This window comes from Bufo bufo, chromosome 2, assembly GCF_905171765.1.
Source record: "Bufo bufo chromosome 2, aBufBuf1.1, whole genome shotgun sequence".
Taxonomy (NCBI): Eukaryota; Metazoa; Chordata; class Amphibia; order Anura; family Bufonidae; genus Bufo; species Bufo bufo.
The window spans coordinates 787,192,259-787,218,051 of NC_053390.1; the positions used below are offsets into that span (position 1 = coordinate 787,192,259).

A 25,793-nucleotide genomic window follows, 5' to 3' on the forward strand; every position below is an offset into this window, starting at 1 on the left:
TAACTGTTGGGTTTAGTTTCTGATCATGAGCAACTTTGATTGATGATGTTTTTGGTCTGGCTTTAGGAGTCATGGTATATGTTTTGTTTGTTCTTTACTGTGTTTGGAAAATTGCAGAACATTATAGAAAGGGAAATCTCAGTAACAGAGTGCATTAGATGATATAGTGAGGAAACTCTAAGGAAACTAAGGGAAAACAGATGTCTTGAATTTTGTTACTTTCTATAGTTGTTCTGGTACAGTTAAAGAGCACTAAGGAATAATTTTAGTATACCCGAAAGTTATGACAGCCAAAACATTGGTGAAGGTAAGAGAAGGTAAGGAGGGTCTGAAGAATGTGGACAGAGTGTTGGAGAAGGCAGGGATGAAGTATGGGAATCTTAACCCTAGAAGTACTAGCACGGTGGCACCCTGATTTAGGGAGGCAGCTCTGAGGAAGCTAGTCTGAGAAAGATTCAGAAGAACACATTGTGGTTGGATAAAGGATCGTGGATGTGAAGAAGTGGTTGATATATGGATAAAAGTCGCTCGAGAGGTGGAAACTGAGGGATGGAGAAGTTGTGCAAGGTAGATTGTTGTATACTCAGAAACAGAAAGGTTCCTGGTTGACACGGGGGTAGCCAAAACAGTAGTAGACCAAAGTTTCTTGCAGCCACATCAGTTAACCCCTTGTTATGTACTGGCTGTGGGATTTACAGGAGAAACAGTTTTTGTCAGTGAATCTGAGCCAGTTAAACTAAAGATAAAAGACAGTACGGTTGTTACCCAATTGTTAGTTTAAGAAAACCTGGTATTGAGTTCCGTCCTAGGGGTTCAATACCATAAAAAAAACTGATCAGTTTTATCCTAATGCATTCTGAATGGAGAGCAATCTGTTCAGTATGCATCAGGATGTCTTCAGTTCAGTCACTGTACGGTTTTTGGACTGAGAAAATACTGCAGCATGCTGCGTAATTTTCTCCGTCCAAAATTCTGGAACACTTGCCGGAATGCCGGATCTGGCATTATTTATATAAAAGAAAATGTGGGTAAGTAACTGGCTCAATGATAGAAAACAGAGGGTGGTTATTAACGGTACACACTCAGATTGGGTCACTGTCACTAGTGGAGTACCTCAGGGGTCAGTATTGGGCCCCCATTCTCTTTAATATATTTATTAATGATCTTGTAGAAGGCTTGCATAGTAAAGTATAAATTTTCGCAGATGACACTAAACTGTGTAAAGTAATTAACACTGAAGAGGACAGTATACTGCTACAGAGGGATCTGGATAGATTGGAGGCTTGGGCAGAGAAGTGGCAGATGAGGTTTAACACTGACAAATGTAAGGTTATGCACATGGGAAGGAATAATGCAAGTCACCCGTACATACTAAATGATAAAGCACTCGGTAACACTGACATGGAAAAGGACCTTGGAATTTTTGTGAACAGCAAACTAAGCAGTAAAAACCAGTGTCAGGCAGCTGCTGCCAAGGCCTATAAGATAATGGGTTGCATCAAAAGGGGCATAGATGCCCGTGATGAGAACATAGTCCTACTACTTTACAAATCGCTAGTCAGACCACACATGGAGTACTGTGTACAGTTCTGGGCTCCAGTGAACAAGGCAGACATAGCAGAGCTGGAGAGGGTCCAGAGGAGGGCCACTAAAGTAATAACTGGAATGGGGCAACTACAGTACCCTGAAAGATTATCAAAATTAGGGTTATTCACTTTAGAAAAAAGACGACTGAGGGGAGATCTAATTACTATGTATAAATATATCAGGGGTCAGTACAGAGATCTCTCCCATCATCTATTTATCCCCAGGACTGTGACGAGGGGACATCCTCTGCGTCTGGAGGAAAGAAGGTTTGTACACAAACATAGAAGAGGATTCTTTACGGTAAGAGCAGTGAGACTATGGAGCTCTCTGCCTGAGGAGGTGGTGATGGTGAGTTCAATAAAGGAATTCAAGAGGGGCCTGGATGTGTTTCTGGAGCGTAATAATATTACAGGCTATAGCTACTAGAGAGGGGTCGTTGATCCAGGGAGTTATTCTGATTGCCTGATTGGAGTCGGGAAGGAATTTTTAATTCCCCTTAAGTGGGGAAAATTGGCTTCTACCTCACAGTTTTTTTTTTATGCCTTCCTCTGGATCAACCTGCAGGATGACAGGCCGAACTGGATGGACAGATGTCTTTTTTTGGCCTTATGTACTATGTTACTATGTTATGAAATGCATTAATGCCGGATCCGGCCCTAAGTGTTCTGGAAAAATGCGCAGACCTTTAAAACTGTGAAAAAGATAAATACCGGATCCGCTTTTCCGGATGACAACCGGAGAGACGGATCTGGTATTGCAATACATTTGTGAGACGGATCCGCATCCGGACCCGTCTACAAATGGTATCCGTTTGCATACAGATTGCCAGATCCGACAGGCAGTTCCGGCGACAGAACTGCCTGCCGGATCCAGCGACGCTAGTGTGAAAGTACCCTTAAGCCAGGATGTCATCCCCCTCAAGTGAAGCAGTACCCCCTCAGTAATACCCAGAAGATAGCAGTGGCCAGTCATATTGATGCTTTTCTCCAGGCCGGTGATAAAAACTCTCCCGCTAGTACTCGTTAGTATCTCCCGCTAATATCCCGCTGTTCCCAATAAAGAAGAAACCAGTTAAGGGACAGCCTGTCAGTTACAGGATGGTTCATGATCTGAGAGAAGTTAACAAGGTGACAGTTTTACAAACACCAATAGTGCCAAACCCACGTACCTTACTGTCACAAGTTCCATCCACTGCTACGTGTTTCACAGTGATAGATCTGGCAAATGCAGACCGTCAGTATCTGTTTGCCTTTACATTTAAGGGTAACCAGTATACCTGGACCGTCCTGCCTCAGGGAGCTCAGAACTCCCCGACCATGTATTCGCAGGCTCTGCAATCTGTCCTTAACTGGGCACCGCCTGGCTCAGTGGTCCAGGCGGTGGATGATTTGCTCCTGTGTGCTGAGACCAATGACATTTGCTGTGAGGCAACTATATCTCTTTTAATTTTCCTAAATCAGAACGGGTGTAAAGCCTCAAAGCAGAAGCTGCAGTTTTTTAAAAACAAGGTTGTATTTCTAGGACACTGCCTCTCCCACGGATCTCGCCACCTAAACCCAGAAAGAAAGGAGGCTGCTGAAAGGATACAATTGCCCAAAGGAGCACAAAGTCTAAGGCCCCTTTCACACGGGCGAGAATTCCACGCGGTTGCAATGCACAAGGTGAACGCATTGCACCCGCACTGAATCCGGGACCTATTCACTTAAATGGGGCTGTTCAGATGAGCGGTAATTTTCACGCATCACTTGTGCGTTGCGTGAAAATCGCAGCATGTTCTATAGTCTGCGTTTTTCACGCAACGCAGGCCCCATAGAAATCGCAAGCAAGTGCGGATGAGGTGCGATTTTCACGCATGGTTGATAGGAGATGATGTAAGTAAATTGATAAAAGTCAATTTACTGTATTATTTTCCCTTATAACATGGTTATAATGGAAAATAATAGCACTCCTAATACAAAATGCTTACTAAAATGTGGCTTTAGGGGTTAAAACAACAGGATGAGGCAAGTTAAATTTTTTTAACCCTTAAAGCGACATTTTACTATGCATTCTGTATTAAGAATGCTATTATTCTCCCTTTATAACCATGATATAAGGAAAAATAATAAAATATACAGAACACCGAACCCAAACCCGAACTTCTGTGAAGAATTCCGGGTTCGGGTCTGGATACCACAGTCAGTTTTTTATCACGCAGGTGCAAAACGCATTGCACTCGCGCAATAAAAACTGAACATCGGAACGCAATCGCAGTCAAAACTGACTGCAATTGTGTACCTACTCACATGATTTTCCCTGATCGCAGACGCAACGCATCCGGATCTAATCCGGACACGTTCGTCTGCAAGGGGCCTAAGGGTGTTTTTGGGGCTGGTGTCATACTGTCGCCCCTGAATTCGACATGCCTCCATGTTAATGCAGCCCCTGTATGATTGTCTGTCATCTGACCCATTTCACCTTACAGAAGAGGCAGTAAATAATTTCCACACATTGAAGCTGTGCATAACCTCGGCCCCAGCCCTGGGTATTCCAAAATATGACGAGGAATTTCACCTGTTCTGTTCAGAAATGCAGGGTCACAGCACGGCTGTACTGACTCAGAAACATGGTGACCGCCAGCGGCCAGTGGTGTACTTTTCAGCCAGATTAGATCCTGTCTCCAGAGGCGCCCCCTCCTGTGTTAGGTCGGTAGCGGCAGTGCAGGCAATGATAGAAAAAGCCTCTGAAATTGTGTTAGACTACCCGGTGATTGTACAGACACCCCATGACATACTGGGCATATTAACACAGGTTCAACCTAAGCATATTTCTAGGGCTAGGCAACTCAGACTCCAGTGTGCACTCCTCATGCCACTAACATTTCTTTCAAAAGATGTACTACTCTGAATCCTGCTACTTTGTTACCAATCACAGATTCAGAAATGGGGGAAGGGGGCATAGAAGGTACAGGCAGCCTCCTAAATGACATGATGGAACATGACCCCCATGACTGTGTACAAATAATGCAACAAGTACTTGAAAACCCCCTTGATAACCCTGATTTTGAGTATTTTGTAGATGGAAGCAGGTTGATGGGAGAGGACGGCCGGTTCCACACTGGATATGCAGTGGTCACACAGCATGAGGTAGGGATAGCTGATCCACTGCCACCTCACATGTCAGCGCAAGAGGCAGAGCTGAAGGCACTCACTGAGGCGTGGAAATTGGCCAAGGGGAAGAAGGTGAACATCTACATGGACTCAAGGTATGCTTTTGGTATTGCACATGACTATGAACCCATATGGCAGGCTAGAGACTTTCTAACATCAGCAGGCCTGCCAATTAAAAATAAAGACTCTGTACTTGAACTTATGAACTCTCTGTTATTACCAGAAGAGGTTGCTATTATTAAGGTAAAGGCTCATACAAGATGTACCACGGTGGAAGCAAAATGAAATGATCGAGCAGACAAGGCAGCCAAACAAGCTGCACTCCAGCCACTAAATGCTGAAGCCACCCCGGTGAGAGCCTTGAGACCTGAGGACATTTATGTAAGTACATTTCAAAGAATGCTCGAACAAGCCCCTCCAGAGGAAAAAGAACTTTGGGCAAAACAAGGGGCCAAATCTGATGAACATGGAATTTGGAGAAACGAAGACAAGATTTGTCTACCACGCCCTCTATACCCAGCTATGGCTCAGGAGGCCCACAGGCCCACTCACCTATCAAAAGGTGCCATGGTAAGTGTGGTTAATGCAGGGTGGATTGCTCCAGGATTTTCTACAGTAGCTGCTCGGATGTATGGTCTGTGCATTGAACAATCCCGGTCAAGTGGTGAAGACTCCAAGCAAGCACACCCCCAGGCCACTTTACCAGTTCCAGAGACTGAGACAGACTATATACAACTGCCTAAGATCCAGATTCAGTAGAATAAACACACAGCCTGCAACCAGGAGACTGGGTGGTGATAAAAGGACATGTGAGGAAAGGCCTGGATCTGGATCCCATACCACTATAAAAAAAGGCCACCAAGGTCCCTTCAGAATTTATCAGTAATTTAATCTATTAGATGAAGAAATGACTACAGTCCTGCTAAATTTGGCCATGCACATCAGATAGAAGTTGGTTGATGTGAGCAATTGAACAAACATTTGGTGAAGGATCATTTCTCAGACACAACCAGACACATTTTAGACCATATTGGCTGTTACAGTTGTTCACACTCCCATGGATGTCCATTGAAACCAGGCGATGGACAAAAGATGTTTCTGGGAGCCTTCTTTCAAAGAAAGATCTTTCACTCACGAATGATTATTCCGACTATCGGAGGAAAGTATTAAACATGGCTGTTTTCTTTTCAGACAATAATGTCGTTGGATGGCTAAGACGATCATTTGTTGTTAAATTTTACCCGACGAACATTAGTTTTGGTTGAAATGGTCCACTTTGATCAAATTTTGTCTAATGTGTATGGCCACCTTAAGGGACAATGAGCACTATGAGGAGCACTCTTGATAAATTGACGGAGTTGTCCAAGTGTTTATTACTGATGAGATATCCTCAGGATAGCACATCGGTATCTGATCTGTGGGGTCCCACACCCATTACCTTTGCCGATCATCTGTTTGATCGTGAGCACTCTATCCTCCTTGCAGCTTGCCAGGCACATTGCCGTCCATTGGATAGTGGCTGTGCTTTGCATTTGAATGGGACTGAGCTACGCCTAGGCCATGTGACTGATGAACCTGACATCATTGGCCCAGAAACGGCGTGCAGCAGCGTAGCAGTCTCTTCAAACAACTGATCGTGGAGCTGCCAGCAGTCATACCCCTATCAATCACATACTGACATCTTATCCTGAGGATACGTCATTATTTTAAACATCCAGACAATCCCTTTAACTGATAAACAGCAAGAGGCCCACATACTACGGTATTTTTCCACAGCGGATGTCTACTGTCTATATTCACCCCTACAGCGAAAGACACAGACATTAGACAGACAGATGCAGTGAGCTCCCCCTAGTGGTATTTACAGCAAACAAAATTATAGCATTTCACTAAACTGGTGCTGTATTTATGTACTGAGCTTGGTTCTGGTGCTGTATTTATGTAATGGGCTTGGTTCTGGTGCTGTATTTATGTAATGAGCTTGGTTCTGGTGCTGTATATATGTACTGAGCTTGGTTCTGGTGCTGTATTTATGTAATGTGTTGAAGTGTTGAAAGTGGCGTCCGAGATCCCCAAGGGCCAAGCCAAGTAATTGTAAGTTTTCATGTGAAATATGTTTGTTATACACATATAGCATACACTGTGCCCCACAATATACAGTATACCGCTACACTGTGCCCCACAATATACAGTATACCTCTACACTGTGCCACACAATATACAGTATACCTCTACACTGTGCCACACAATATACAGTATACCTCTACACTGTGCCACACAATATACAGTATATCTCTACAGTGTGCCCCACAATATACAGTATACCTCTACACTGTGCCACACAATGTACAGTATACCTCTACACTGTGCCACACAATATACAGTATACCTCTACACTGTGCCACACAATGTACAGTATACCGCTTGGAAGTGCCCCTCCCGAGACCAGGCTCTGGATCCGCCACTGGACCGCTCACAGGAGTGTACATTTCTTCTAAACTGTAATCCGTATGCTCTGACCTGCAGAAATCAGCGCTCGCTCGCTAACAACTAACAGGCAGTGCCTGTAGGCTGTAGCCTGGCCCTGTTACCGAAGCTAGCCGAGTGGTGTAAGGTTAAGGTACTAGTAGAGATGAGCGGCCGCTTAATCCTGATTTAAAGTTAAAGTTACTGCAGGATATGGATTACAGTTTAGAAATGTCAAATGTACACTTCTGTGAGCGGCGGGGAGGGAGATCTGTGGATGACACTGTTATAGGGAGGGGGATCTGTAGATGACACTGTTATAGGGAGGGGGATCTGTAGATGACACTGTTATAGGGAGGGAGATCTGTAGATGACACTGTTATAGGGAGGGGGATCTGTGGATGACACTGTTATAGGGAGGGGGATCTGTGGATGACACTGTTATAGGGAGGGGGATCTGTGGATGACACTGTTATAGGGAGGGGGATCTGTGGATGACAATGTTATAGGGAGGGGGATCTGTGGATGACACTGTTATAGGGAGGGGGATCTGTGGATGACAATGTTATAGGGAGGGGGATCTGTGGGTGACACTGTTATAGGGAGGGGGATCTGTGGATGACACTGTTATAGGGAGGGGGATCTGTGGATGACAATGTTATAGGGAGGGGGATCTGTGGATGACAATGTTATAGGGAGGGGGATCTGTGGATGACACTGTTATAGGGAGGGGGATCTGTGGATGACACTGTTATGGAGGGGGAAATGGGGAAGACACTGTCATGGGGAGGATCTGTGGATGACACATAAAGCATAAGATGCTATATACGGTATGTGTCATCCACAGATTTCCCCCATAGCAGTGTCATCCACAGTCCCCCCCCCCATAGCATTGTCATCCACAGATCCCCCCCCCCCTATAGCAGTGTCATCCACAGATCCCCCTCCCTATAAAAGTGTCATCCACAGGCAACTAGGACATGTTGAAATCTGAGTGATTTTTAAACCACAGACAGCAGGACTTTTCTTCCCTGTTGCGGTTTTAGGTATTGGGTAAAGTATCGCAGCATTTCTAAGCATACTTGTGTAAATGTATCGTAGTTATAGCTGCCCCCCCCCTACTTTTGTCCTGGCCCCCAGTGTGCCCCCCCAAAATTTGAAAGCTAGAGACGCCACTGGTTTCTCTGTGTTTCGTCGATCCCATCCTGGTGTCGCCATCGATTTACCTCTGCGCTAAATGGCGAGTCGTGCAGCTGCGATATGTAAATGAGTCTGTTCTCCAGCTTGAACTGTATTTATTAGCGCAGCTGCACCGTGTCTGCATGTAAATTAGCTGTCTAGAAAATGAGCTAATTATGCTGCCACTGGTTGATAAATCATGTAATGGGGTGATTTTTACGGGATATTTTAAAATTAGCTGCTTTTTTAAAACCTTTTAACATAAGTAATGTACTAGGCAATTTAACACCTGAAGATTTGGGTCACTGGCAGCTCCTGCCATGCACGGGGTAATTATATATCATTCATTACTGCTCCATGCTAAATAATACATGAGCTAAGTAAATAATCAACAAACACGGAATAACGGTATATGGAACATACATATGCACTGGTTTACGGAGCTGGCGGTGTATATAGATTCTATACAGTATGTGAGGCTTTGACTGAGAGTGTTAAAGGGGCATCAATGGTGGAAATCAGAATAGTCATCGGTTACAGAAGCAGCTGAGTGTGCAGTGCTAAGCTATTTCTGCAGCTCCCCTGCACTGTAACAGGAATAGGAGCGACCCGCTATTTCCCGCTGTCTCCCAGCCATCTGTTGGTCGAGACTTGCCTGACTATTGAGATAACACAACCCCTTTAGGGTTCGGGTACACAGCGATCTTAGTGGCGTGACACCTATCGCGCCCAAGGATCACAGTAGGATCGCAGCACGACTTGCACATTTGCCACGACCACAACCCCAGTATATAAAAAAAATCTAGCAGTGTTCAATTTTTTGCAATTCTGGGGTTGCATTGGAAGCACACGTGCGAATCGCCAGCACCGCTACACTGCAATCTCACTGCAATTCTTGGGAGAGACCAAGACCGCGGTGTAGCCAAAACCTTAAGTTCTCCAGTCTTATTTTCTGCCCTTTTTCCCCCACAGGTATAATCAAAATTACCTTGAAAATATCCTGAACAATGCAAAGATAATGCAGGTTTGAAGCCAAAATCAGGAGTGGATCATAAAGGAAAGAAAGTACTGAGGAAAAACAATACTGCGAGGTGCAGACTTGTCATAGACCCTACAGGGAAATTTTCCAGTGGGCAGAGGCCCAGGGGGCCGCCCAAGCCCTCCTCGTGGCTGCCAGCTGGATACATAATGATCTGATGCTCTCAGCATTAATTAATGCTAGGAGCATCAGGTAATTATGCACCTGGCCAATGGGTTCGGGTGCCCTCCTGAATACAACTGTATCACCATCCTTAGGACTGTGATACAGTTGAATACTGCAGCAGGGGTGGCGGTATTTTGTGCTACACTGTGGTTTTTGGTTCTTCTAGGGCAGTATTTTGTGCTGCACTGTGGTTTTTGGTTCTTCTAGGGCAGTATTTTGTGCTGCACTGTGGTATTTGGTTCTTCTAGGGCAGTATTTTGTGCTGCACTGTGGTTTTTGGTTCTTCTAGGGCAGTATTTTGTGCTACACTGTGGTTTTTGGTTCTTCTAGGGCAGTATTTTGTGCTGCACTGTGGTTTTTGGTTCTTCTAGGGCAGTATTTTGTGCTGCACTGTGGTTTTTGGTTCTTCTAGGGCAGTATTTTGTGCTACACTGTGGTTTTTGGTTCTTCTAGGGCAGTATTTTGTGCTGCACTGTGGTTTTTGGTTCTTCTAGGGCAGTATTTTGTGCTGCACTGTGGTATTTGGTTCTACTGGACGGTATTTTGTGCTGCACTGTGGTATTTAGTTCTTCTCGGACGGTATTTTGTGCTGCACTGTGGTATTTAGTTCTTCTCGGACGGTATTTTGTGCTGCACTGTGGTATTTAGTTCTTCTCGGACGGTATTTTGTGCTGCACTGTGGTATTTAGTTCTTCTCGGACGGTATTTTGTGCTGCACTGTGGTATTTAGTTCTTCTCGGACGGTATTTTGTGCTGCACTGTGGTATTTAGTTCTTCTCGGACGGTATTTTGTGCTGCACTGTGGTATTTAGTTCTTCTCGGACAGTATTTTGTGCTGCACTATGGTATTGCAGGCCCCACCTTCAGTCAATATGGACTCTCCTACAACATGGTGCCACTCTTATTTTTTTTATCAGGGCTTGTTTTAGTTCCCAGCCCGCCCATTAATACTTCTGCTTGTTTTTGAATAGACTCCTGGTTTTGGCTTCAAAAACTGCATCAAAACACCAGAATATGTGGCCGAACCCTAAGGGTCCATTCACACGTCCGTAATTTGGGTCCGCATTCGTTCCGCAATTTGCGGACCCATTCACTTTCAATGGAGCTGGAACGGATCCGCATCCGCATTTTCGGGATCCGCATCCGTTTTTTCGGGATCCGTTTTTTGGGGATCCGCAATTCTGTTCCTGAAAAAAATAGAACATGTCCTATTCTTGTCCGCAATTGCGGACCAGAAAAGGCATTTTCTATTATAGTGTCTGTGATGTGCGGTCCGCAAACTGCGAATCGCACATTGCAGGTGTCCGTCAAAACCAGGGGTGAATTATAAAGGGAGAAAAAGTATAAAGGACGGACACTACTTGTCTTTTTTTAATCCACCCTGGGTTTTGGCTTCAAAAACAGAAAACCAGCCTAAGGTCTCTTTCACACGAGGGTATTTGTAATCTGTATATGGCACATATTGTGTGTACCGGTGCTACAGATATAAGGTTATTCATATAGGCGTATAATTTCCATATTCTAAATGTGCCCATAATAATCTATGGGAGTGCATCAAAAATGTAGTAAGGAAGAAATACACCTATAAATCCAGATGAAATACTGAAGCAACATTGATGACAATACTGATGGTATATCAGCCGGAATCCATGCATATTTTGGAGCCAGAATATTTTAAAGGCAGACGATCCGGCATGAAAATCGTCTGGTGTCCACTGACTTACAATGACTTTCATACCGGATCCGGGTTTGTTCAGTTTTGATTTAATACAACTGGATCCGGCTGAAACGGATGCATCCGGACGTATTAAAGGGGTTGTCTGTGTACAGAGCTGAACGCGGACATACCCACATTTTCACCCAGACAGCCCCCTGATATGAGCATCGAAGCAGTAAATGCTCCGATGCTCTCCTTTGCCCTGCACTGAATCGCGCAGTCCAAAAGCATTTTTTGGAGATCCGGTGATGTAGCAGGCTCTCCATAGGGTCTGCTAGGTGGAGGCTCCCACTTGTTAAGGAACCAAAAGTAATGGGACAGAATAAGAATAATAATCATAAAATCAAACTTTCACTTTTTAATACTTGGTTGCAAACCCTTTGCAGTCAATTACAGTTTGAAGTCTGGAACGCATAGACATCACCAGACGCTGGGTTTCATCCCTGGTGATGCTCTGCCAGGCCTCTACTGCGACTGTCTTCAGTTCCTGCTTGTTCTTGGGGCATTTTCCCTTCAGTTTTGTCTTCAGCAAGTGAAATGCATGCTCACTCGGATTCAGGTCCAGTGATTGACTTGGCCATTGCAGAACATTCCACTTCTTTCCCTTAAAAAACTCTTTGGTTGCTTTTGCAGTATGATTTGGGGCATTGTCCATCTGCACTGTGAAGCGCCATCCAATGAGTTCTGAAGCATTTGGCTGAATATGAGCAGATAATATTGCCCGAAACACTTCAGAATTCATCCTGCTGCTTTTGTCAGCAGTCACATCATCAATAAATACAAGAGAACCAGTTCCATTGGCAGCCATACATGCCCACGCCATGACACTACCACCACCATGCTTCACTGATGAGGTGGTATGCTTAGGATCATGAGCAGTTCCTTTCCTTCTCCATACTCTTCTCTTCCCATCACTCTGGTGCAAGTTGATCTTGGTCTCATCTGTCCATAGGATGTTGTTCCAGAACTGTGAAGGCTTTTTTAGATGTCGTTTGGCAAACTCTAATCTGGCCTTCCTGTTTTTGAGGCTCACCAATGGTTTACATCTTGTGGTGAACCCTCTGTATTCACTCTGGTGAAGTCTTCTCTTGATTGTTGACTTTGACACACATACACCTACCTCCTCGAGAGTGTTCTTGATCTGGCCAACTGTTGTGAAGGGTGTTTTCTTCACCAGGGAAAGAATTATTCGGTCATCCACCACAGTTGTTTTCCGTGGTCTTCCGGCTCTTTTGGTGTTGCTGAGCTCACCGGTGAGTTCCTTCTTTTTAAGAATGTTCCAAACAGTTGTTTTGGCCACGCCTAATGTTTTTGCTATCTCTCTCTTTTTTCAGCCTAATGATGGCTTGCTTCACTGATAGTGACAGCTCTTTGGATCTCATCTTGAGAGTTGACAGCGACAGATTCCAAATGTAAATAGCAGACTGGAAATGAACTCTGGACCTTTTATCTGCTCATTGTAATTGGGATAATGAGGGAATAACACACACCTGGCCATGGAACAGCTGAGAAGCCAATTGTCCCATTACTTTTGGTTCCTTAACAAGTGGGAGGCACATATGCAAACTGTTGTAATTCCTACACCGTTCACCTGATTTGGATGTAAATACCCTCAAATTAAAGCTGACAGTCTGCAGTTAAAGCACATCTTGTTTGTTTCATTTCAAATCCATTGTGGTGGTATATAGAGCCAAAAATGTTAGAATTGTGTCGATGTCCCAATATTTATGGACCTGGCTGTAATTGGCACTAATGGGCCAGCTTTAGCACTGCCCTACTCTGTAAAACGGCTAGGGCAGCACTAAAGCCCGTCCATCAGAGCCGGTGATGTCACCGAAAACACTGCTGGGCGGAAGCTTCTACCTAGCAGTGTAAAAACTTAAACAAAGAAGCCCTTGCCCTGCACGATTCAGCGCAGGGCAAGGGATCGCATGGGAGCATGAAATGCTCATATAGCAGGGCCTGCCTGGGTGAAAATATGGGTATGGCACAAATCCGTTTAAGTCCGTTCAATACAGGACTCCTCTGCCTGGTCTCAAAACCGGAATTAACAACGCAGATGTGAAAGTAGCCTAAAAGAGGCCTAAGGACTTATTCACACAGCAGTAAATCACAGGCATGTGCTGTCCGTGTTCTTCACAGACAGCAGACATATCCTCACATGGTTTTCACTGACCATTGACAGTAGATGATCTGGAAATCCCCATCTCAGGCTAGAAGTGCACTTGAGATACAGATGACACAAGGAGGGACATGTCATGGACACGGACATGTGAATAAGGCATATGGGTGGTGTCACACACTGCTTTTGTGGCAGTATTTTGTTCCAGATTTTTAAGCCAAAGCCAGAAGCAGATCCAGCAGGAAGAAGCATGTCCCTCCTTTATAGTTCTCATTCCCCTCACAAACAGCTTTGCTCGCCATGACGGTTTTGTGTCTGTATCTTGATATATAAGGGTATGCAAGGATGCATGGGAAAGGTCTCAGAGAGAAGGGAACCAGGCAAGAGAAGATGCGCTCCTTATGTGGGGTGGAACATATTGTGGGCCACTTACTAAGGTCTCAAGATCCTTTTTACGACTTTTTAAATGCCTGTGCAACAATATTTTGCCACACAAACGTTTTTACGCCGTCCTCACCACTTGGGAATGGTGAGGGAGTGGTGGGGGCTGGAATATTGGCCCAGGCAAATTCACTAACTTTTAAGTGTAAATGAGGAGTGAAAACTACTCTAGTCGGGGGCTGACGTAGTTTTCACTCCAGGTGTGTGGACAGCCGGAGGTGCACATAAATTATGACGAGGCGCACATCTCGCCATAAATTAGATTAATCCTCCAGCAGAACAGGGGGGAAACAAACACCAGCATGAAAAGCCGGTCTTTATAAATGACTCCCACTATTTAGGATCTAGCGTGAAGCCCGAATCTGATGTTCAGTGTCTTCCTCTTCTTTTTCTTAGTCTTATGACAATGGCACCAAGGAGCTCAGACCTCAGTGGCACTGGTTAATATTCTTCACATAGCCATGGTACAGGAGACCTCGAGAACACCATATACAGTATTTGCACAGATATGGTTTCAGAACAATGGCAGATAAGAGTCTCAGGGCAAGAGTGCACTAATCCTCACACATTCATGTGGCGACACACACTGACAATAGCGGACACCTTCCTCACACATTCATGTGGCGACACACAGTGACAATAGCGGACACCTCACTGACCTGAGAAGAGAAGCTTTGCCTTGGGCAGCTCTGTGTAGAGAGATCTGCTCCAGTGTATCCAGAAGAAGCTGCTGTTTTGACTGTTTCTCCTCAAGGATCTGGTCTCTCTTTTCCTCCTCAGCTTTTCTCTCAGCTTCCTTTAGTAAAGCCAGACGTTCCCGGAGCTCCACTATGGACATCTCACAGTTCAATCTATGTCCAGCAGTCTGAGGAATAACCAAGACACCAACCTATTAGTGTCCATCAACTCATCACAACGAGCCCAAAGTAGCCAGATTAAAGGGTGTCTATCGGTTTTACCAACTTCTGACATTTCCTAGTGACTTGTCAGAGGTTTTGATCAGTGGGGTCTGGTTGTTAGACCTCCATTAGGGTGAACAGAGGTTGGTCACGTTTAAGCAGTGTACTCTCCTTCACTTCGAAGGTCCTGTTCTAGACACAGGAGTTTGTCCCAGAGGTAGGACTTGTACCTATCTGACATTTATGGCATATCCTAGCCATAATGTTGTGTAGCCTACACAATATCTAAGACTGTTGGGCCCCTTTGCAACAGCACAGACCCCTGAGGCTGTTCCATGGGATAGGTCACTGCCAATAATAAATCCAACTGAAATCCTGCACCATACTCGCCTACCGTGTGTGATCATGTTTAAAGAGGTTTGAGGTGACTCGTCTGCTAAAATAATTTCATTTCATCCAGCACTGTGCACTCACTTGTGTTAGATCCACAAACTTCTGTCTAATGATTGGCACAGACTCCATGGCTCGTATCTCGCGGATCAGCTCAAATTTCTTCTTCAGCTCCTCCTGGGCCTCCTCTAGGGCCTGGCGTAACAACTCCCGACTTTCCTCTGCAACTTCTTGTACTAGAGAAAGATAAAACCAGACCGTAATAACATAGCATTTTGGATATATGGATATTGGTATATGTCATATCTAGTAAAGCTTATGGATAGGTTTGGTGTAAATCTAACAGATCCCAGATAGAAACGTTTAGGATGTTCCCCACCTTTGGATCCAGCCTGGCCTTGTGTTATTACAGTGGTGGTCCTGGTGACATACCTATCTGTTGCTTGTATTTCTGAAGCTTCAGTCTTGCTTGTTTAGTGTTTTTGTGTCCCTCAGACACTTGCTCCACGAGGTCCCTCATCTCCTTCTCTTCTTGCAGACGTTTCTCTGCGTACTGCCGCATCAGCTTCTTCGTCTGCAGAACAAACAGCCAAACGATGAGTATGTAACGTGCAAGATAATATACAAGATGGTCTAATGATCCTGTAGATAGAGGTATAGGGAAGTGGAGATCATGGATACTACAGTCGCTCTGTCCACATCCTACTGCCTCGGATGCCATGTACTGTAGACATGCTGGTTGATATTGGTAGTAGCATTAGGATATCATCGTACGTATTTCATTAAAGCTATCACAGGATTAATTTTCCCTGGAAGTGCTGAGATGGCAAACCTAAAGCACCCGGCCTTCTTTTAGAAAAATGATAATTGAAAAATATAATAACTTGTACTTCAAAAGTCAGAGCAATGATGTGAAGGACAAGAAGCCCCTTCTGGCTCCGGAGTAGTTCCTGTAGCCAGACGTCTGTAACTAGAATAGACAGACATATTCCACTGCTACATCGCCTTGCTGTGAATGCTCCTATCTCATACACAGGCTGCTCCCCATCCATAAGAGAGGCTATGGGGAGCAGTCTGTGTAACAGAAGGGGGCAAGGGATTCACATGTCCACTTCTCTTACAAAGACTGCTTCCTTCGCCCCCCTCACACAGACTGCTCCCCATGCCCCCTCTAATAGACTAATCCATATGGAATCCCTCTGTCCCCCTCTGTTATTCACACTTCTCCCCATTCCTTCCTCTGTCATACAGATTGCTCCCCATACTCTTTCAAACTGCTTTCAATGCTACCTCTCACACAGACTGCTCCCATAGCCCCTTTTCAAAGACTGCTTCTTCCTATACCCCCTTCACTCACAACGACAGCTCCCTATGCCCAACTCTTTCACATGGACTTCTCAATATGCACCCTTTTTTTTTTACACTATCTTTTTACCCTATCTTACAGACTGACCCCCAATGCACCCTTTTTCAAACAGACTGCTCCCCATGCCCTCCTCTTTCACACAGACTGCTCTCCATTTCCTCCTCTTTCACACAGACTGCTCCTTATTTCCTCCTCTTTCACACAGACTGCTCCCCATTTCCTCCTCTTTCACACATACTGCTCCTTATTCCCTCCTCTTTCACACAGACTGCTCCTTATTCCTTCCTCTTTCACACAGACTGCTCCTTATTTCCTTCTCTTTCACACAGACTGCTCCCCATGCCCTCCTCTTTCACACAGACTGCTCCTTATTTCCTCCTCTTTCACACAGACTGCTCCCCATGCCCTCCTCTTTCACACAGACTGCCCCCCTAGGCACCCTTTCTCAAAAAGACTGAACCTTATGCCCTTCTCTTTCACACAGACTGCTCCCCATGCCCTCCTCTTTCACAGAGACTGCTCTCCATTTCCTCCTCTTTCACACAGACTGCTCCTTATTTCCTCCTCTTTCACACATACTGCTCCTTATTCCCTCCTCTTTCACACAGACTGCTCCTTATTCCTTCCTCTTTCACACAGACTGCTCCTTATTTCCTTCTCTTTCACACAGACTGCTCCCCATGCCCTCCTCTTTCACACAGACTGCTCCTTATTTCCTCCTCTTTCACACAGACTGCTCCCCATGCCCTCCTCTTTCACACAGACTGCCCCCCTAGGCACCCTTTCTCAAAAAGACTGAACCTTATGCCCTTCTCTTTCACACAGACTGCTCCCCATGCCCTCCTCTTTCACACAGACTGCTCCCCATGCCCTCCTCTTTCATATAGACTGCTCCCCATGCCCTCCTCTTTCATATAGACTGCTCCCCATGCCCTCCTCTTTCACACAGACTGCTCCCCATGCCCTCCTCTTTCACACAGGCTGCCCCCCTAGGCACCCTTTCTCAAAAAGACTGCTCCTTATGCCCTTCTCTTTCACACAGACTGCTCCCCATGCCCCTGTTACTCAGAGTGTGGGAAAAACAGGACACATGTCCTAGTGGGGTATGATGCTGGAGTGCGGTGACCTCCAGTGGGTGCATCAGAACATTGTGTCATCTTATTCTGTCCCAAAAATTATTTTTTGCATTTTTGTATCTGCAAAACAGGCGCAGTAAATGTTCTATATAGAATATACTGTGGGTTGTAGGGAAATATTGGAAATGCCTTGTAGTTAGTGGGCCTCTGTCTCATGCATCACAGTCTTCTGGCACAATAGCCATTCCATTAACATTTTATTGTAGGTGAAGGGACCAAATATTTTATTATTTTCCTACTCCCCCAGTGGATTGAGCCATGTAAGGGTTGGCAAATCAAAATCAGGACCTCTATTGGCATCAGACGCAGGAGCTCATTTGTCATTGGGGTCAACAGGTATTTCTCCATAATGGAGCAGTGATGTTGTTAGGCCCTGGCACCAGGATAATGTGCAATGGGTGTTTTGCCCAGTGCCCTGGGGAGAAAAGAGTGCTATATGTATCATTAGTGGGAGCTGTGCTAAAGAAGAATATGTGTATCTACATATGTCCACCAGCAAACATCCCGTGGTGGACTTAGTCTTTTCAAAACCTTAAAGAGGTTGTCCAGTCCTTTTCATTTTTCCTCATGATAATTCATCAATATCAGATTGGCAGGGTTCCGACACCCAGCACCCCCGCCGATCAGCTGTATGAGGAGACGGCGCGCGCTGTGCACACATGTCATTTCCTTTCTCTCTTCCTGTCTGCTGCTGCTGTACCTTAGACATACAGCAGCGGGCAGGAAGACAGAAGGGAGACGACACGTGCGCACACCGCTCACCGTCTCCTCATACAGCTGATCGGCAGGGGGGCTGAGTGTCGGAACCCTGCCAATCTGATATTAATGACGTCATCAATATAAAAAAGCCCGGACAACCTCTTTGTCTGACAGCAGCCTTCTCCCTTCTGCCTGTTCAGAACACATGTACACTCAGCCAAGCCAAGAGTGCATGTGTATGAGGGAGTCAGAACAAAATGGCAAAATAAAACTGCAGGCCTCAACCTAATAAAGCCACTGACCGAGGGTCTAGCTAATTAGATGAGCCTGTAATTTGGGAATCTTATAGAATGAGCAAATTTTTTATAAAACCCTGTTCAGAGCCGGGATTTACAATCTCACTCCATGGTTTATGGTCAGTGACATATATGAGGTATCATTGTTATGTTACCTGTACAGCGACCTATGTCACCGCCTGCCATGAGTAATAATCGGTGGATTTCTGTATATCCCCCCCAACATCTTCCTGTTCTGTTCTTTTATTGTTCCTCTAAATCCTTAATAAATGAAGAGACGAGAGCTGAGGTTTATGACTGCTGTGCGGCTATTAACCATTTTTATTTATTCCTCATGGTCACACGTGAGGCGAGGTTGTTTGTCTTAGAAATTAGAATGAGGATTAATGTCATGTGCATAGAATGGCAGCAGACTGCAGATCATTGAATCCCTTCTGCCTTAAAGCTATACCTTATTTCAGATTAATGTGACGCTGTGCGGCACTGCCAGTGTGCTTTATGTCTTTAAGGATTGTCATCGCAGCCTCACAAATCTGTCCCCTTCTGCGTCTTACCTCTTCTTTCTTCAGGAAAGCCTTTCTCTTGTTGTCCTGTATGAGGTTCTGCCGAGCTAGGACGGCTTCCTCGCGGCTCAGCTTCCCTTCTAGACGCCGGCATTCTATATCGGCGAGTTGCCTTTCCAGGTCCTTTGCCTGCATTTGCCGCTGCCATTCCAAAAACTCGCTAGGGTCCCGGGCCCCATCCACCAACTTTTCTATTCTAGAAAATACAGTGCCGATTAGCAGATATTGGTGAAAGTATGCAATGACTAAGACGAGGATGGTTTCAGAAGGTGGCAAACTGGACAACTGCCCAAGGTCCCCGAGTACAGGACCTGCAGGGGGCAACCTGAATTCACCAACTGACCTCTGCCGGATCTCAATACCGGAAAACTACAACACAAGTGTGAAATAGGCCTAACTATGTAGAACACTATATAACCAATAGCCATTTGCTGATTAATCAAATATCGATGTCCAATTTCAGTTTGAGAGCAGCTGATGCCCAACAGAAAACCGCCCTGCTTGTGTATAGCAACCAGTATAGGTTGGTTCCAAGTATCATATGAAATGGTGCTACACTACATGATACTCTACCTGTTCAGCTCTTCTTCCACCTGACGCTGATAAAGAGCGCCCTCTCTTAGTATGGCTGCAGCATTCAGTCGAACCGGAACATTATCCACCTGGAAGGAAAAATGAAAACAAGCAAAGTGATAACAGAAAAGCTCTCCAGATGTATTCCACGTACAAGACTTGTAATCGGGGCGGACTGGCTATAGATCCTACAGGGAAACTTCCCGGTGGGTCGATGCTCAGGAGGGCCACCTGAACATGCCTAAAGACATCCAAACAGGTAAGTAATGATCTGACACTATCCTCCTGAGGCTCCATTCACACGTCTGCAATTGTGCGGAACGGGTGCGGACCCATTCATTCTCTATGGGGATGGAATAGATGCGGAGAGCACACTATGTGCTCTCCACTACCGCATTTCCAAAGCGCGCCGCCAATCTTCCGGTCCACGGCTCCGGAACAAAATAGAACATGTCCTATTCTTGTCCGCAATTGCGGACAAGAATAGGCAGTTCTATGGGGGTGCCGGCCGGGTGTATTGCGGATCCGCAATACATTACGGACGTGTGAATGGACCCGGATTCTTAAATTCAACTGTATTGCCATCCTGAGGCAATAGGAGTAGAAGGACAGAATGTGGCAGTTGGAACTGGCCACCACAGAGGGGCAGTAACTGGGGAGGTATATTGTTCTACTGGAGCATTATTTTGTGCTACACTGTGGTATTTGGTTCCGCTGGGGTGGTATTATGTGCCACAGTATGGTAATGCTGACCCTGCCAACTTGTGTTCGTCCTGCCATTCTTTGGGTTTGGACGCGCCTACATCATGGCTTTTCATTTTTTCCAGGGCCACTTTAAGTTCCCAATTGGCCCCTGCTTTTAATTGACGTCTCCCTGTTATTCAATATTATGGAATATTGCTATGATGGGCCATGCCATTCTGATTTCTGGGTCCACTGCAAAACCCTAGAATGAAGGGGCCATAATTGTTACGACTGTAGGTAGGGACAGACAAGGACAGTGAACCCTAACGCTTTCGCTACCTACTTGCCGTACAAGCCCTAGATAGCTAGAACACAACTGGTTGATGGTCCCTACGCTAAATAAGTACAGAGACGGACCCAAACGAGTGACAGAGAGTGGTCAGAAGACAAGCCGAGATCATAACCAGATGCACAACGCAGTACCAAACGAGAGACAGAGAGTGGTCAGAAGATAAGCCGACGCTATACCCCCTCCCTCAGTTGTCACTGATGGTAGCCACTTACTTGTTGTATAGGCACACATTACCTCACTCTGTCTCCTGTACTCGTTAGTGAGAACGCATAACTTCTCTTATTCCTCAACTTGAAAATTAGTGAAAACTGTTTGACATGTAACTTGTACTATTAGTTCTGGAAAATGTCTAGATACATTTCTACAGGTCCAAATAGATTACTTGTACCTATTATTGTATCCGCTGCTGATATTCCATGTTTATTTTTGTATAAATGGAAAATCGTTAATAAAAATTATCTGATTAAAAAACAAAAACAAACAAAAAAAACACTGCATCACAATAAAGTAATCCACAGCACAAAACTGGTTCTAAAGTAATAGACTCTTGCCTTCTTCAGGGGAACCTGCTGGACTTTCATTTTATTCACAGCCAATTTGTTTTCTTCTTCTTTCATTATTTCTGACAAAACACGCTGTAAAGAGAAAAAACAGATAACGTATAATATTCTGCCGGAAGAATAAAATTTTTGTATATCAGCTTTCATTTCCTCCAGATAACTGAAGTTATATATGACATATGTCTTGAACAAGGACCTTATAACAGAAAATATATCAACATATACAACATCATTTTGCAATGGCTTTCCATATTGGAAGTGTAGTCGCTATACTCTTCCCTTTGTTCTGGTATATACTGTAGCTACATTGAGTCCGATGGGCCATTTCTAAGTCCTGCTTCCTAAAATGTTGTTGTGTGCCTTAAGACTCCCCAGGCTTGTTAAATTAAAGGGATTATCCAACACAAAAAGAGTGGCCTAGACCTGCCCGAACCAGGGTGGGGGTGATGCTCACCTGATCCCAGCTGCTGAATCCTGTCTGTTGGCTGCAGCGGTCACGTGTGACCCCACTGACGGATGTTGTCCTCAGCGCACGTGGGAGCGGAACTACTGGCCTGGAAGCCCAACAGACTGGATCCAGAGGGGGGGGATCCGGTGAGAATCACCCCTACTCAGGGCCGGGCAGGTCTGGGCCACTCTTTTAGTGTTGGATAACCCAATTAAAGGGGTTGTCCAGGTTCAGAGCTGAACCCGGACATATCCCCATCTTCACCCCTCCAGCCCCTATGATCTGAGCATCGGAGCATTTCATGCTCCGATGCTCTCACTTGCCCTGCTCTGGATCGTGCAGGGCAAGGGCTTGTTTGTTTACTCTGGTGCACTGATAGGCCGGCTTTAGTGCTGCTCTTGCCATTTTACAGGCTAGGGCAGCGCTAAAGCATGCCCATCAGTGCCGTTGACATCACCAGGCTCACTGCTAGGCGGAAGCCTCCACCTCGCTTACTCTATGGAGAGCCCGGTAAGTCACCGGATCTCCGTAAAAAGCCTTTGCTCTGCGCGATTCAGCGCAGGGCAAATAAGAGCATTGGGGCATTAAATGGGGGGCTGCCTGGGTGAAATTGTGGGTATGTCGGAACCCAGACAACCCCTTTAAACTCGGATTGTGACTCATAGGTAGCAACTTCCACAAGGTGGTAATTGCGCGATGGTTCTCTTTTCTTCGAAGATACCTCTTTTCATATTGGTTTCCAATGGAGCATTGCTAATAAGTCTCCGTACAGGGCTGGCCTCATTAAAAGGGTTGTCCCACGGAAGATATTCTACAGTTTTCAAACCAGCACCTGGATCTGAATACTTATGTAATTGCATGTAATTAAAAATGTACCACAGCGACTGAGTTATTCAATAGAATATATCTGTATATCGCCACCTACTGTTTGTTCTTTTTCTGATTTCTTTGTCCTGCTCACTAAGATGGCCGCACATGCTCAGTTTAATCCTTCAACCGTCTCCTGAGCTGTAATAGGGAGAGCATGGACACGCCTCCTGAGCTGTGATAGGGAGAGATGAGACACGCCCCCTGAGCTGTGATAGGGAGAGCATGGACATGCCTCCTGAGCTGTGATAGGGAGAGCTGAGACACGCCCCCTGAGCTGCAGCAGAAAAGACCCTCCCCTGAGCTGCCAGCTTGATATAAATCTAGCAGAACAATGAATGGGGAGATCTCTGGATCCATGTGAGGTACAGGGCTGGTTCTAGCTTTGTTAGAAAGAGGTTGTCCTGTACTATATGTTTTACATTATTATGGTATAACCCCTTTAAGGTGAGCCAGTACCTTACTTATATTTGAGACTCAGTATTGCAATGCCACATTAACTGGCAATTTATAGAAACTGATGATAAAGGTATAAAAAAATAAATCCTAGGCACTGAATACCCGAGTCATTCTAAAAGTCTGCTCCAGTACGTGTGGACAAACCTTTTCTCACCATGGAAGCATTGCACATACCCAACTGGACATTACATACCTTGGTTTTCTCTGACTTCTCAGGATTGGCACATTTATACTGCCCCATGTTTGCTTCGATCAACAGCTCCTGGATTTAAGGATGAGAAGATGACAAGCACATTATGGAAGGGAATATGGACATCATAGAAAGGTGTCCACCGCCCAGGATCCACCCTGCATTAGCCTGAGAGGAGAGCTCCTGCCCTAGCAGACCTGGCACGACCATACTTTTTTTTAATTGCATCTAAACACCTAACTGAAGACAACTTTAACTATCCACAATGTACTTTTTTGAATGGTTTAAAGGAAAAAATTATCACAATTGAAGTAAAAATAAATAGCAATTTCGGCTTACTATCTCAAAAAATGTTAAGATCCTGCGACTTACGATTTGCCCACTAGATGGCGCAGACTGCACGCATCCATATACAGGATGTATGACATGCAGCGCTATGTATGACAGGGCAAATGTGAACAGTGCAGCCCCCCTCACCAGGGGTCTCATAATCCTTACATAGTAAGTGACTAGATGGTCGGAATTTCTCGGGTATTCATTAATTAGATATCAGTCTGCAGAAGAGAAATTGTGCTTGTTTTAGTTTTCAAACATTGCAGGTATTTTTTTTCTTTTCTTTTATAACTACCCCAGTGGCGACCTTCCTGATTGTCTACATAGATAATGCAGCACATATAGGGCTGTGATCCTGTTATGTACTGTGCGATGTGCCCCTTATACTTCACTCTGTACTGCACCCTGCACGTCTCTATACTGCTACCCTGCACAGCACTGTACTGCCACCCTGCAGGTCTCTGTACTCCCACCCTGCAGGTCTCTGTACTCCCACCCTGCAGGTCTCTGTACTCCCACCCTGCAGGTCTCTGTACTCCCACCCTGCAGGTCTCTGTACTCCCACCCTGCAGGTCTCTGTACTCCCACCCTGCAGGTCTCTGTACTCCCACCCTGCAGGTCTCTGTACTGCCACCCTGCAGGTCTCTGTACTCCCACCCTGCAGGTCTCTGTACTCCCACCCTGCAGGTCTCTGTACTCCCACCCTGCAGGTCTCTGTACTCCCACCCTGCAGGTCTCTGTACTCCCACCCTGCAGGTCTCTGCACTCTCACCCTGCAGGTCTCTGTACTCTCACCCTGCAGGTCTCTGTACTCCCACCCTGCAGGTCTCTGTGCTACTAACTTGTACGTCTGTAACTGTACCAGTACCTGAATTGCTGCCCTGCTGTTATACTACGTGTCCCTGCACTACTACACTATATATTCATGTACTGCTATACCCCAGGAAAACACCTGTGTTCCTTTTTAAAGCTTACGTTTCACTACGAATGTCATAAAATCGATCCCCTTATCCTTTCACTAAACGAGAACTGAATTAAAAGAGCAGCCTGTCCCTCACAGCCCGCCTGTCCTTGTACCGCCGTCCTCTCCCTCCTGCATTCAGCACCGGTCAGCGTTTGGAGCGATGATCCCTGTGAATAGCCGGGGTGCACGTCCATTGTGTGACATGGGCCGAATCATGCTGCATGGACGCTTTTTTGACTGTCTATCGGTAATGGCATTAATGGGTGTGTTCCTATTGACGAGCTGCTCTGCTGATTGAAAAGCTTTTATATAGAGAACAATCGTCCTTGCAGTGTTCCCAGTCAGTACCGCGTTTATCACATGTGCTGCGGCATTGACAAGACGCTGCCGAAATAATTAACAGGGAAAGTAACACAGGGAATTTATAATTAGGCATCCGGCATCTGAAGATGGAGTCGCTGCTTGGTTTACGCTTTTGGATTATTTCCCTAATAATCTGTCACTGTCAGCAATAATAACATTATAGGACATATGAGCTACCAAAGCAGAGGTGCACTTACGTCATTTCCTTATGTGCACTCAGACACTAAAGGGGGCTATAGACATTAGACAGCTGCCGGTTATTCCCCCGGACCCCCATTCCCATACACTTGCATGCTTGGTTCGGTTGAATGTGCATGTGCTCACAGTAGGGAGAGGGCAACAGGCTGTGAGAACAAAGGATCATGTACCATGGGGGGAAGAGTTAAGGCTATCTTCTAAACACTAGATGGTCGGCCGGTCCCTCCAAAACTGGTAGGTTCTGCCGACATTCATTTAATGGGTATGGCCACCCAAACCCTGGCCATAGACATTAAATATACCTATATTAGGTGTATTTCTGACGCAGATTGCAGCGCAAAGGTTATTTGCGCCACAATCTGCGACTTTTGCCGGCTCACGCCAAGTCAAAAAAAGTGGGCATATGTGGGCGGGCACCGGCCCATCTCATTCATCATTTTCTACGTAGAAAATGGTCTAAACGTAAGCCAACAAGGAACCGCTCTTACATTTAGACCTGCGCTGGATTCGGCAATCCACGCCTCTTCATAACTTTGGCGTATCCACCAGTTATTAAGACCAGAATCTTAATAAATGACCCCCCTAAAT

General features: G+C 45.5%; 1 protein-coding gene across 2 annotated transcripts in view; it reads right to left on the minus strand.

Annotated features, from left to right (window-relative positions):
- CFAP99 (cilia and flagella associated protein 99) overlaps positions 1–25,793 on the minus strand; it is a 113,966-nt gene that overhangs the window by 5,175 nt on the left and 82,998 nt on the right. For both annotated transcript variants that reach the window (XM_040419213.1, XM_040419212.1), the window contains exons 8-14: positions 23,351–23,419; positions 21,375–21,458; positions 19,788–19,876; positions 19,206–19,410; positions 15,587–15,728; positions 15,239–15,390; positions 14,525–14,730 (exon numbers count right to left, since the gene is read on the minus strand). In XM_040419213.1, the coding sequence (XP_040275147.1) occupies positions 14,525–14,730; positions 15,239–15,390; positions 15,587–15,728; positions 19,206–19,410; positions 19,788–19,876; positions 21,375–21,458; positions 23,351–23,419 (947 nt within the window). The remainder of the gene's footprint in view (positions 1–14,524; positions 14,731–15,238; positions 15,391–15,586; positions 15,729–19,205; positions 19,411–19,787; positions 19,877–21,374; positions 21,459–23,350; positions 23,420–25,793) is intronic.